The sequence below is a fragment of the Glycine max genome, chromosome 8 (genome assembly GCF_000004515.6).
Source record: "Glycine max cultivar Williams 82 chromosome 8, Glycine_max_v4.0, whole genome shotgun sequence".
NCBI lineage: Eukaryota > Viridiplantae > Streptophyta > Magnoliopsida > Fabales > Fabaceae > Glycine > Glycine max.
In genome coordinates this window covers 23,149,643-23,163,594 of record NC_038244.2, presented here as the reverse complement: position 1 = coordinate 23,163,594, position 13,952 = coordinate 23,149,643, and the positions used below count along the sequence as shown (strand labels likewise).

General features: G+C 34.1%; 1 protein-coding gene and 1 non-coding gene across 2 annotated transcripts; both read right to left on the bottom strand.

The window, feature by feature from the left end:
- Positions 1-2,841: 2,841 nt before the first annotated feature.
- MIR4415B (microRNA MIR4415b) lies at positions 2,842-2,997 on the bottom strand. The gene has a single exon (NR_048900.1). It is a non-coding gene; the product is annotated as a microRNA MIR4415b (primary transcript).
- A 1,748-nt stretch (positions 2,998-4,745) lies between these two features.
- Positions 4,746-5,060, bottom strand: LOC106799563 (uncharacterized mitochondrial protein AtMg00810-like). Its single transcript, XM_014778458.1, has one exon. The coding sequence runs from the start codon at positions 5,058-5,060 to the stop codon at positions 4,746-4,748; it is 315 nt and encodes a 104-aa protein (XP_014633944.1).
- Positions 5,061-13,952: the final 8,892 nt, after the last annotated feature.

Here is a 13,952-nt window from a genome sequence, read left to right as displayed (position 1 = left end):
AAAGCCCAATGGGGATGAATGCATATCTGATATTAAGTTGAGGATGTGGTTTTCCAAGTTGAGAATGAGGTATGTGTAGAGAATACTGCATAGCATCATAAATAATATCATGAGTTTGCAGTTTGCATTGCTGGGTTGTTTTCAGTGTAGGTTGGATGTGGAGATCAAAAGAGTGGTTGTCAGCGCATGCAGTGTTGGAGGGAATGGTTATGGTGTGTGAGTGAGAATGTCTTCCTTCCGGGTTCAGCATGTGCATGTCACATTCTTGTCGTGACCCTGTGAAAATGAGTGAGGATGGGGCCCTCACAGGACTAGGGTCCCACACTGAACCTCATCATAGCCCTCAGTTTTGTCTGATGTGTATGCAAGGTTGGTATCAAGAAAGAGAGAGGTTCTGTTACCCCCCTCAGCTCTGGGCCCCATTTACTTCATTTATTTTATAAAGTTTTTTTTTCTTTTTTTTTACTTTTCTAGTTCAAGTTCCAGGAGATATATTTTGTCCCCGCAAACTACTTTCCACTAAATGTATTGTCTCATCTTAACTTAGTAGTGTTTGGTTTAATTATATTTGGATGTATTTGAAATAAATTTTTTAAAAATTAGTTTGAATTTTATAGATTCATCACAATCGTCAAGTCATGTCAAAAAAACTTAACAGGTAAGACTTAAGAGTAAGAACATAACTATGCACTATAAGTTAAGAGAGCAGAACTAATGTTCGTTAACATGTAAATATCGTGGATCAATTGACAATAATTAAACTGTAATTGTTAAGTTTGAGTCTTGTATAAGTAGTTACTTTAAACATAGGGAGAAAAAATTGTCATCTACAGTGACTTTATCTTATTTGAAAGAGAATTATGTGGTCTTTGCCCAAAAAGAAAGTTGAGATGTCTTGTCAGAATATATATCTCTCAAAAAAAAGAAGAAAAAAAACTAGTATAGTAGTATAGTGGCTAGAACGAGGAAAATTGCAATATCAAAGACACTATGTTGCAACAAGTAGAGTAATACAGTTTGCCGAGATTGCGGCTTTTCTATCAAACATGGGGGAGTCAAACAAGTTAACGAAAAGCCAACATTCATATATTTGAAATCATGAAGACCTATTCTTGCAGGCTGTGATAGAGCTTGTTCATGTGCATGTGGCCGTAAAAGCTGAGCTCTATACAAATATTTAACTAGACCCATGATCGTAGGTGTCAACTCACACATAATCACGATAGCATTAGTAGAATTAGCTATATATTAATTGAGCACGTACTACTTGAGTTGTATTGTAGTTGTGTATCTTCAAATAAAAGAACCGTTAAAATTCAATTCGATGTTTCACCAAAAAAGTGTGGCAAATTAAGTGGATGATGCCACTAAGAGATTCAACAATAAATAAATAAACAAATAAATCGACTTATATAACAAATCCAATTAAAAACTGATCTTTGAACCAATACAATGAGTGGGAGACAAAATAACGGTCTGATTGTGTTTTTTAGTCGTGATATATTTCTGTAATGACGTCAAATATATTATATCATTGATAACTTGATGTTCACGTCCAAGAACCCGTTTCCAAAATAACTTCAAAAGAGGTGATTGCCAGTGCCACAAAGGTTAGATCCGAGATGGGAAATGATGTACATATGTTACTAAAGTTGTGTGTGATTTGAGGGAAAAATAAATCTAATCTGATTTTTAAAAAAATAATTTGAGTAACTTACTTTAGTCTCTCTTATCTTGAATATTTTACGCAATATTTATAAGTATCTTGACAGGATTTTGTCAAAATTCTCCATGGCAATTAAATTTTTCTCAAAGATATGTTTATAAATAAAAAATAAAAATCCAAAAGAGTGGAGTGGGGAGAGAGAGAGATAAAAAAGAGGAGGGAAAAAGAAATTAATCATGGGCCGGTTTTGTTTTGCATCTTGTTTTTTACAAATATATATAGGACCAAATGGCAAGCCCAACTATGCTTTCGGTGGGTCTCATATTTTATGTTCAGTTTCTCACTTTTCTGCATATTTTAATGTTCTCCACAATTTTTTATTTATTTTTTATCAGTAATTATTAGTTTGTTAGTTTTATTAAAAATATTAGTTAGAAAACTCAAACCAACCACCTCTTTTGCCTTCTTTCTTTCTTGTTCTTTCTTAATTACTGGATCCATTTTATATCTTTATACAAACTTTTTGCTTATGTCTCTATTGGCATTATGGATCACTTTATGTGATTTTGACATTTTTAGTGCATGTTTGGATATTTTATAAAATTAACGTTAAAATAGTAATTAATATGTTTTATGTTAATATCCACATTAACTATGTCTTGCAAACATTCACCCAAAAACACACTTGTAAAATCTGGCTGACTTGATTACAACTTATTCATTAATGTCTAGAACTAGTTCGAGTAGAGAATGGAGATAAGAAATGTAACACTAGCCGTTAATACAAAGAAAAACATGGCATATGATATGAGCTGTGGCTAACAGCGGGACACTGGAAACTAGCTAGATATGTGCCTCTTTCTCTTGAAAAACAAACCGGTTCATAGCAGAGATGAAAACAGTAAGTAAAAACAAGCAAGCATTCTCTCACATGGCTTTCATATCAAAGGACATTCACCCTCACATAACATCAGCAAACATTTCTATCTTGCTCTTTCAATGACTCCTGCAATGCAAGTTCTCTGACCTCCTAACACAACACAACAACAAAAAATGAGAATTAAACTAAATACTCGTTAGTCAACCAAATGTTTATTCCTTTTTTTAGGTTCATTGCAATCGAGTTTTGTTCTAAAAAAAAAAAGCCTTAAATAACCTGTGTGGGTTCCCGAGTAGACTGGACCATGTTGTGATGAGAATCAATGGCAGTAATGGATTTATATCCGTCAACACCAGTTAGCCTAATTAATGATATACTGTGAGAAGATAATGGGATTTCATTTTCTTGGCGTGATTGCTGCCATTGATTCCCATCACAACTTGATGCAGCCAACTCGGGGATTCGTGACTTGCCTCAATGAGATGCAACCATTATATTAGCGGGGATTGGTGGCGATCTGTTACATGCAATATATTATTCATTGATTGATACTGTATTTGTCTATCGTGGAACATGCACTCGATGTAGTACACAAGCTTCATTGATTAATTAATTAACAAACACTACGTAACCCGTTAAGATTGCACTGGCTTCTTGTACTAGAACCTAAGAACCCTGTACTGCAACGTCTCCTTGGTAAATCAATAGTTCTACTATTCATTTTTTTTTTAATTACCTACATGTGCATACTGTAACTCAGTGGCTACCTTGAAAAAATAATTTGAAACGACTAAAATAATTAAAACAATTTTGTTAATATAATAATCTTTTATGAATGATGTTAGGTATTTAATGATATTATTTTAATATTAACTATTTTTTATTAAAATATTTTTTTTACTTTATTAGTAACACTTTTCAAGTTTCTTTATTTACAACATCTATAGCGCCTTCTCCTATTGAATCAAAAAGTTTAGTTTTATATGTGAAACAAAAAGTTGTATAAGAATACCAAGAAAAAAATAATCTATGAATTTAACGAGTTTAAGAAAATAATCATATATTTGCTAAAATTGTAGCAAAATTTTTAGGAAAAAATAATATGCATAAAAAATTCATAAGAAATATAAAAAATGTTTCATATTAAAAGCACACTCTTCAGCTTTTATTGGCTCTTTCATATTACTCCCTGCCTGTCATCTTGCTTTGATTCTCTCTCCCCTCTCATCTTATTTCAATATTAAAAAAGTTTTCCTTTTATGCTCAAATCGGTATTATTGGAAAGAGAATACAACTGGGTAATTTTTACTTACGTCGATTAAGCTGCTTTGGAAATCTTTTCATCACCCTCATCATCTAATCTAATTAAATTTAAGAATAGTATTTGACATCTCTACTTGCCAATTGTTTAGTCACGTATATATTCCTTTTTTTTAAAAAAGAGATCACGTATATATATTTGGAGCAAGGGTGGTTCACACACACAATTTCTGTTTAGAGAGAAATTAAGAGGATGAGAGAGTAAATGAAATTGAGAATGAGAGTTCTATTATTGATTTCTGTAGAATGTTTTACAAAGAATAATTTTTATACATATGAAGGAAGCTTGCAACAACAAACTCAGTTAGTTATAATTACCTAATTGTCTAACCGTCCTTAATTTTCTTTCAATATTCTAACTGCCAAATTAACTCATATAAGCTTTTGAATTAGTCTACTGCGTCATCCCCTTAATTCAAAATGCTACAACACTTAAAGCTTTCCTTAACTTCTCAAATCTTTCAATCTTTATTGTCTTACTCATCACATATGCTACTTGTGATTCAGTGAGACAATAGACAATTTTGATCACACCTTTATTCATGTGTTCCTTTAGAAAGTGAATTTTTGTCCCAACATGTTTGCTCCTTCTATGGGAGATTGAGTTCTTGGCCAAGTTAATTGTAGATTTATTATCTACAAACAACTTTATAGGCTTCTTCAACTTGATCCTCAATTTTGTCACCAATGAATTAAGTCAAATAGCTTGACAAGCAACAAATAAGCCTGCTATATATTTTGCTTCACATGTTGATAATGCAACTACTGGTTGCTTCTTATAACACCATGAAATTGGTGCTCCTAAAAACTGAAACATGTAACTAAAAGTGCTTTTTTGATCTAACTTATCTCCACACCAGTCAACATTAGAGTACCCTACTAATTAAGCTTCTCCCTAATTTGATTCACATAGGAACAACACTTCATAGTTCCCTTTAGGCATCTCAGTATTCTCTTGGCAGCCATGAAATTTGATTTCCTTCGTTCAACAACAAACTTACTCACCAAGCCAACTGCAAAATTGATATCTAGCCTATCGTTGCACAGATATCTCAATGATCCTATCAACTGCTTGAACAAAGTTGGATCAACAGGCTCATCATCATTACTTGTATTATCCAATTTCAGTACCACTTCAAGTGGAGTAATTGAAGGATTACAGTCAGTCATATTGAACCTCTTCAGGACATCCATTGTATATCCTACTTGGATTGTCACAAACTCGATTCCCAAACTAAGCCAATTTGCCTGTATCTGTCATTTCAAATTTAATCTTCATCAATGTCGAATTATTCAATTTCTTCAAATTCACTACATGTTACTAGCAAATCATCTACATACAATCAAATTAGTAAAACAGTTCCTGCTTTGCTTCTCACATACATGCAATACTCAACTGAACACTTAGAGAACTCATTTTGGATAAAAAAAAAATAAGTCTATTCTCCTTTTGCAAGCTCTAGGAGCTTGCTTAAGGCCATATAGAGCTTTATTCAACTTGTACACCATTGATTCCTTGCCTTTAATTTCAAAACCTGGTGTTTGTGTAACATAAACCAGTTCATCCAAGGTACCATTTAAGAATGCAGATTTAGCATTCATATGAGATAGGGACCAACCATTGCTACGGGCCAAAATAACTACTAAGCTTACTCTCTCAAGCCTAGTAATCAGTGCAAACACCTCAGTATAATGCACACCGGGCTTTTGTTTGAAGCCTTTTACCACTAGTCTGGCCTTTTGTCTTGCTATAGATCCATCAAGATTCAATTTGAGCTAAAAAAAACCTATTTAACATCAATTGCCTTCTTGTTTTGTGGTAGTTCAACCAACTACCAAGTATTGTTCCTCTCAATATCTTTTAATTCTTCTATCATGACTTGCTTCTATGCATCTTCCTTCAAAGCATCTTCATGATTGATAGGTTCTACATCTGTCGGCAAAGCAAAATGTGCCATGTCCCCTTCAGTAATTACTTCATTATCATGCAACATCTCAAAGTCTGCATACCTTGATGGGGGTTGCCTTTCTCTAACTGGTCTCTGAATCTGAACACCTTGAGGAATGGTGTCCTTTTTAGTCTCATTCAGTTCCTCTGTATTTCCTTCATCATCAATATGCACTTCATCAAGTTGTATAGGAATGGTTGAGTCATGCCCATTTCTCTGATTTTTCTTGTCCCATGACTCATTTTCACACACCACTACATCCTTGCTAATTTCAATTTTTCTGTTTGGCTGGATTATATAGTTTGTAGGCACCATTGATATGGTATCCAACCAAGATCATGGCTTCACTTTTATCTTGTAATTTCTTTCTTCTCTCATCAGGTACATGCTTGAAGCATAGTGAGCCAAACACTCTCAAATTACCTACAGTTGGTTTCCTGCTAGACCAGGATTCTTCTAGTACCTTCTCTTTAAGTCTCTTTGTAGAGCATCTGTTCCACAGATAGGTGGTTGTAATTACTGCCTCACCCCAGAAATTGTGCGGCAGATTTTTCTGTTTTATTGTGCTCTTAGCCATATTCAACACAATCATATTTCTTCTCTCAACCAAACCATAATGTTAAGGAGTATATGGGGTTGTAACTTCAAGTAAGATACCAAACTTCTCACAAAATGACTTAAATTCACTTGATGTATATACTCTCCATCACCATCAGTTCTTAGAATTTTAATGATCCTTCCACTTTGCCTTTCAGCCATAGCCTTAAATCTTTGAAAGATATTAAACACTTCATTTTTAGCCTTAATAAGATACAACCACATCATTATATTATATTCATCAACAAATGATGTGAAATATCGATTTCCTCCTAGTGAAGGTATTTGAAAAGGCTCACACACATCAGAATACAATACATGAAGTAATCCTAATGCCCTTCTTGGCAAATGTGCATTAAAACTATGCCTAGGTTGTTTACCAGCAAAGCATACTTCACAAATTTTCTCAGGCACACATACTTTTGGTTATCCTATCACCATCTCATTAGAATGTAATTGACTTAAGCTTCCTAAAGTTTAAATGTCCAAACCTAAAATGCCATAGCCAGTTCTCTTGATCAGTTACTGTGGTTGAGAGGCACTGCACTTTAGTGGTTCTGATGTTGGCTTGAAGGATCCTATTCTTTGAAATAGGTGATCTTAGCAACAACCTTTGACTTGGATCAAATAGCTCCAATTTGTCATTCTTCATGACCACTGAGAAACCCTTTCCAACCTTTGACTTGGAACTGAATCACCATCTTGTGCCACAGGTGCCTCTTGATTGTCACTTTTCTATTTTCCTTTACTTTTTCCTTTACCATGCCAACATTCAGCTTCATAGTGGCCCCGCTTTTCACAGTTGAAGCATTGTATCTTCCTTCTATCTTTCTTCTTTTTGTATCCTTGATTTGAGGGACCAGCTTCTCCCCTATGAGAGGATTCTAGTTTGTCTTCAGCCTTTGGCTTACCTTGGTTATAATTTTAGTCCCTTTTGACAAACTTCCCTTTGTCTTTCTTTCCTTTCCACCTTTCTGATTCTCCTTTCTCTTAGGCTTGCAAAGCTTGATCAGCCATTTTTTCTTGATTTCTTTGAATCAATTTTAATTCTTGTGCCTCCAAAGAACCTTGAAGCTCCTCAAACTTCATATTTTCTACTTCTATGTATTCTTCAATGGCTACAACAATGTGATCAAAGCTTTGAGTCACCGCGTGCATGACTTTTTCCATGATTATCACGTCTGTGATTTTTTCACTGCATCTTCTCATCTGATTGACAAGATTCAACAACTTGCTGAAATAATATGCTACCCGCTCTCCTTCTTCCATTTGAAGTAGCTTGTACTACCTTCGCAATGATTGAAGCCACACCTTTCGAATCTTTCCTCCACCAATGAAGCATCTTCCTTGGTTGTAGATGCCTTTAAGATCTTATAAAAAAAATACTTGCATCCACACTCTGAAGAATCAAGAACAAGGCTTTGCTATCGCATTTTATAGCATCTTTGTAGGCAACTTTTTGTGCGTTTGTAGGATTGTTTTCTAATTCTAGGAAGCCTGCTTGAACAATCTCAAGAACATCTGGAAATCGAAAACAACACCTTCATTTGAATGTTCCTTTGTCCCTAATTCTTGCCATCAAGTATTGGTAAATTTCCTGGAAAACTCGAATTCCCAACCATGGTTATAGCAATGATGATCAATAGTAGTTAATGTTTCTCTCAGTCTCAGTTTCAATGGAAGCTCCCTTGATTGCATAAGGCTCTAGATACCAAATTTTTTAGAGCAAGGGTGATTCACATAGTTTCTGTTTAGAGAGAATTACCTAAATGTCTGACCTAAATGTTAGAGTAAGGGTGATTCACATAGTTTCTGTTAGTTATAACTACCTAAATGTCTGACTACCTTTTCTTCCAATACTAACTACCACAAACTAACTCATACAAGCTTTTGAATTAGTCTATTACATCCTATATTCCTTGATCGGGATTCATGACTACTTTAAATGAACATCAATTTTGGATGAATTTCACACTTATTATTATGTGAAATACACGTGTTTGATATTCATTTCTTCCACGTACATAACGAATTATTATATACTATACAATTTGTTATCTCAAATTCAATTATATGAATGCCTAAAACCCATAATAAAATTGAAATTATCTAGTTAAATATATTTATCATGTCTATCTTTCAAGTAGACCCTTTTTACAAAACATTTCCAAGTTTTTGAACATATAAGCCACAACATTAAAAATATAAAATTGAATTTATTGAGTTATGAGAACTTGAATAGTAAGGAAGAGTGTTGCACACCCAAAAATAGAAGCAATGCATTTAACCTTTCGGGGAGTCCTTCTTCAGACTCAGACAAGTCAATTCAGAAAGGAAGCCAGCCAATTTACAAACATTTTTATCTAAATAAAGGAACTGAAACCAAACACCAAATGCTCAAAAGTAATTTGAAGTAATGGATAGCTGACCTATGAGAAAAAAATAGAGGAGTTCCTACAAATCATCTCTAAACAAATAACATTGCATCCTTGTTAGAACTGGCACCTAGAACCAAGGGGATGAGAAAAGTAATGAAAAATACTTCTGTTTTATTGACGAAAACCAAATACAAGAATTCTCAGACATTTCAAATCGTTGGCCACTACTAATCCTAGTTTCCTCCTTTTCATCCTGGATACCTAAAATCCTGATTAAATAGCCTATTTATACTTCATTTTACTTATCTACCTATTTGGGCCACTATTAACTATTATATTTTTGTGCCCAAAATAATTATTCTATTTGTCAATGGTAGCCAAAATTATAGGTTATATTCGACAAAACTAGTTGAAAAGCTAACAGGAAATTAAAAAAATAACGTATTAAATTATAAATGTTCGATAAAACTACTTATTGAAGTAACTGAAAAGTGTAAAATGACTGAAAAATAACAAAATCATAATTTATTTAAAAATGATAAGCATAAAAATTGATAAATGTATTAAGAATAAAAATGAAAGAAAATATAAAAAGTTAGAAGCTAGCATTTTAAAAAATGTTACTTCAAGTAACGTTTAAAAAAATGCTAGAAGCTATTGAGAAACTACTAAATAAAGATTATTTACCAAACGGTCAAATGAGCTTTTTAGCTAGTACAAAAGGTTAAAAATTTATTGAAATATCTTATTGCACATGACCATAGATTACAAAAGCATGTAGAAACATTCAATATCTTATTTAACAAGTAAAAATATTAGTAGAAGGATGCATAGGAGGATTTTTAATGTATTATTTACAAACTAAACTTTCTAAAATAAGTACATAGAACACACATATTTTATCATGCCGCATGTGTGAAATATTTAGCAATCAACAAAAAGATTCAACCAAGAAGGAAGGTAATGCTTAGACTACTGACTGCCATTTACGATTGCTATATTATAAGAAACACAAACAAATAATTCAATTTGAAAGAATAGAGTCATGGGAAAGAAGAGACATATTTTTCTCAAATCCCTTTCAAATATAATAAGATATATCCCTTCTAGCCTAAGTTCAACCACTAGGAACTATTCCCTTAATAATTCATAAATCATGTCATTGCATGTAGCAACTACGAAGAATACAGGGTAGTGCATCTAACCTTGTTGTTAATATATACCTGCTCCACACAGCATAAGCAATATGGATAACATACAACAAACTGAGCAATAGAAGCTTGAACACATAATACAAGGAAGCCTTGACTCAAGCAAGAACAAATGGACAGGACTCAGAGAACTCATGCCTGCCATGGATGAGTGCAAAGCTAACCGAGAAAGCTTGCAAAGGAAGCTAGAGAGAAAAAAAGATATAGGAAGCAATGAATAGCATGGAATGAAATAAGCTTTTAAAGTTTGTTGTTACAATTGCTTATATAGTTAGTTGCAAGAATAACTAACTCACAACTAACTCTAGTTACATAGTGATTAACCAACTAAGCTAACTCTAGTTACAAGATGATCTATGCTAAGAGTCCCCCGCAAGCTAGGAATGGATATTAGACATTCTTAGCTTGGAATAAAGAAACTGGAAAGCGCCATGAAGTAAAGCCTTAGTGTAGATATCTGCTAATTGGTTTACAGGAGGGATAGGAAGCAACTTCACAAGACCATTCAACATTTTCTCTCGAACTAAATGGCAGTCAATCTTAATGTGCTTTGTCCTTTCATGAAACACAGGATTTGCAGCTATATGAAGAGCATATTTGTTATCACAATACAAGGTAACAGACTACTGGGAATCAATTTTAAACTCTTCCAGTAGATAGGTGAGCCATTGTAGCTCACAAGTGGCACTAGCCAGTGCCCGATACTCGACCTCTGAAGAGTTTCTAAACACAGTGGCTTGCTACTTGGATTTCCATGAAATCAATGAGTCACCAATGTACACAACATAACCAGTGATAGATCTTCTGGTGTCAATACAATCAGCCCAATCTGAATCATTAAAGTCTTTTAAACGAATGTTACTTATAGCAGAAAGAAAGATCCCTGCACTTGGAGTTCCCTTGAGGTATTTAAGGATTTGAAAAGCAACCTATTGATGAATTAAGGTAGAAAAGCAACCTGTTGGATTTCCAAGCATACAAGCATCACTGAGAATGTCCAGAGCATATTTTCTCTGACATAAATTGATACCAGCAGTTTTTCTGGCTACTTCAAAGCCTACAAAGTACCTTAAATCACTTAAGTCCTTTATTTTGAAAGCATTATCTAGTAGTTGTGTAATGCTTTGAATTTTAGTCAAATCATTGCTTGATAATACAATATCATCTACATAGACCAGCAGAGCAATGATTGTCTTGGAACCATGTTTAAGAAACAAAGAATGATCATAAACACATTATTTATATCCACGTGAATTCAGAAAAGATGACAATTTGGCAAACCATTGCCTACTAGCTTGTTTTAGGCCATATAAGGACCTTTGAAGTTTACAAACTTGTCCAGGTTTGGTCACCTGCATGCCTTGTGGAATAATCATGTACACCTCTTCATTCAAGTCACCATGTAAGAAAGCATTGTTCACATCCAATTGATTAAGATACCATTGATTGGTAGCAGCTAAGGACAACAAAAGTCTCATTGTGATTAACTTGGCCACTGGAGAAAAAGTGTCTAGATAATCATGTCCTTCCACCTGAGTGTAGCCCTTGGCTACTAGTCTTGCTTTATACCTTTCTATCTAATCATCAGATCTGTGCTTGATCTTATACACCCATTTACAACCAATAACATTCTTGTGTTAAGGAAGATTAGTAAGAACCCAAGTATTATTAAGTTCTAATGCTTGAATCTCTTCATCCATGGCCTTAATCCAATAAGGATCCTTAAATGCTTCGTTGTAGGATTGAGGTTCAACACTTTGTGTAATGGATAGAATGACATGTTATAAGAGGGAGACAATCTGATATAAGAAAGAACAAAGCTAAAAGGATAGAGACTAGTACTTGTAGAGTGACTGGCAGCAGTTGAGGATAGGTATGAGACATGGAAGTCCTTATATTTGCTTGGTTTATGCATTTGTCTAATAGATCTTCTAGTTGTATGAATGGGCTGCTCTGAAGTTGAGGAATTAGAATTATTATCATTGGCTACAGGCATGGTATGATCAGTTGGTGATTCTGGAAATGAATCTTCAAACTGATCAACAAAATTATGTAAGGGGTAGAAAGGACAGTAACAAGATCAAGCTTATCCCGATTAGTGAATGAAAAACAATCCTCATAGAACATCACATTCCTAGAGACCGAAATGGCTTTGGGTTGGAGATCAAAGGTGATAAATCCTTTTGAATTTGGCTTGAAACCCAAGAAGACAAAAGTAACAGCTCTTGGATCAAGTTTATTTTGGTTGGCTACCAAAGTGCTAGAAAAGCATAAACAACCAAACACTCTTAAATATTCGATATCACAGATGGTTTCATGTAGTTTTCCCTAAGGAGTTTGATTTCCAAGAAAAGGAGAAGGCATGCAATTAATAAGGACATCAGAATGAATCAAAGCATAAGACCAGAAAACAGTTGGGAGATTTGATTGAAATAATAAGGATCGAGTCACATTGAGTAAATGTGGGTGTTTCCTTTCAACAATCTCATTATGTTGGGGAGTTTCAATACAAGAAGTTTGGTGTACAATGCCAATGTCATCATAAAATTCTTTCATAATGAACTCTGATCCATTATCTGATCTAATCACTTTTACTTTTGACTCAAACTGTCTTTCAACATTTGTAATAAAACTCTTTAAATGATATTGGGTTTTGACTTTTGAATGCATGAGGAAAACCCAAATAAGACTTGAATGATCATCTACTATAGTAAGGAAATACTTGTAACCATTTAAGGAAGTTACATTTCAAAGACCCCATATATCAACATGTATAAGAGCAAAGGCACAAGAAGAATGATAATCATTGTTAGAAAAGGACAATCTTTTATGTTTTGAATGATGGCAAGTCTCACATACAAATTGTTTATCTGTTGTAAGTATAGGATAAAACTATTTTAACAACAACAATCTTTTAAAAGAGGGATGACCAAGTCTAAAATGCCACAAATTTATAGGTATTTTCTTACATAAGAAAGCTAAAATACTAGAAATACTAGGACAAATTGAATTAGGGTTGTACTCAAGCTTGAAAGGAGTCATCTTGAGTCTATAAAGACCTTCCACCATCTCAACTGTACGAATCCTCCGTAAATTTTGTATATCCTGGATAAAACATTTGGCATTCATGAAATCAGTTTGCAAGGCATGGAAGAAATCAACTTGGATGTTGAAATCAAATTGAATTGAAAACTAGGTATGTACAGAACATCTTATAGGTATATAAACTGAGAAAACAGAATTCTGCCTGCATGAGTTGCAGTGACTGTGTGACCATTAGGAAGTCTAACAATTATAAGATTTATTTTCTTGCATAAATAGAATAAATGAAGAAAGGTTGTGACATGATCTATGGCACCTGAGTCAAGGATCCCCTCATCTTTACTTGTCTTGCTTACACTATAAGTAATGGATAGTACACTACCTTTATTGTTGACTGAACCAATTTGATTCACTTGTGAGTTGTTGTGGGCCGAGCCTTGCTGTTGAAGCAGTGTCATCAAAGCTTTATATTGTTGAGGAGTTAACTTCACTTCTTCATTGTGTGTCTCTTGATTTCAATATATAGTCGAGTTGCCACCTTCTTCTTTCACAACATTGACATAGTTGATGTTTGAACTTTGAGACTTATGAAACTTCTGGCCAGGTGGATAGCTATGTTTCCTGTAACACTCATCGATAGTGTGGTTAGTGAAACCACAATGTATGCAGAGTTTGTTTCCTCTTCCTCTTGAGTCCCCTCTGCTAGAACTGCTTTGACTACCTCTTTTTCCTCTAGAAGCATAGTTCTGAGGAAAACCATTCTTCCTATAGCACCTATCAACAGTGTGATTGTCTTTCCCACAATAGGTACATGAGTATCCTGAATTTGATGAGTTGGTACTTGTTGCATTGATCAAACTTGTGCTCCCTATCATTTCATTGTTGTTAATTTGTCTTTCTTGTCAAACA

Bases quoted from the DNA above. Each gene is read 5' to 3' on its own strand.
- LOC106799563 (XM_014778458.1), bottom strand. From the start codon at position 5,060: ATGGATGTCCTGAAGAGGTTCAATATGACTGACTGTAATCCTTCAATT.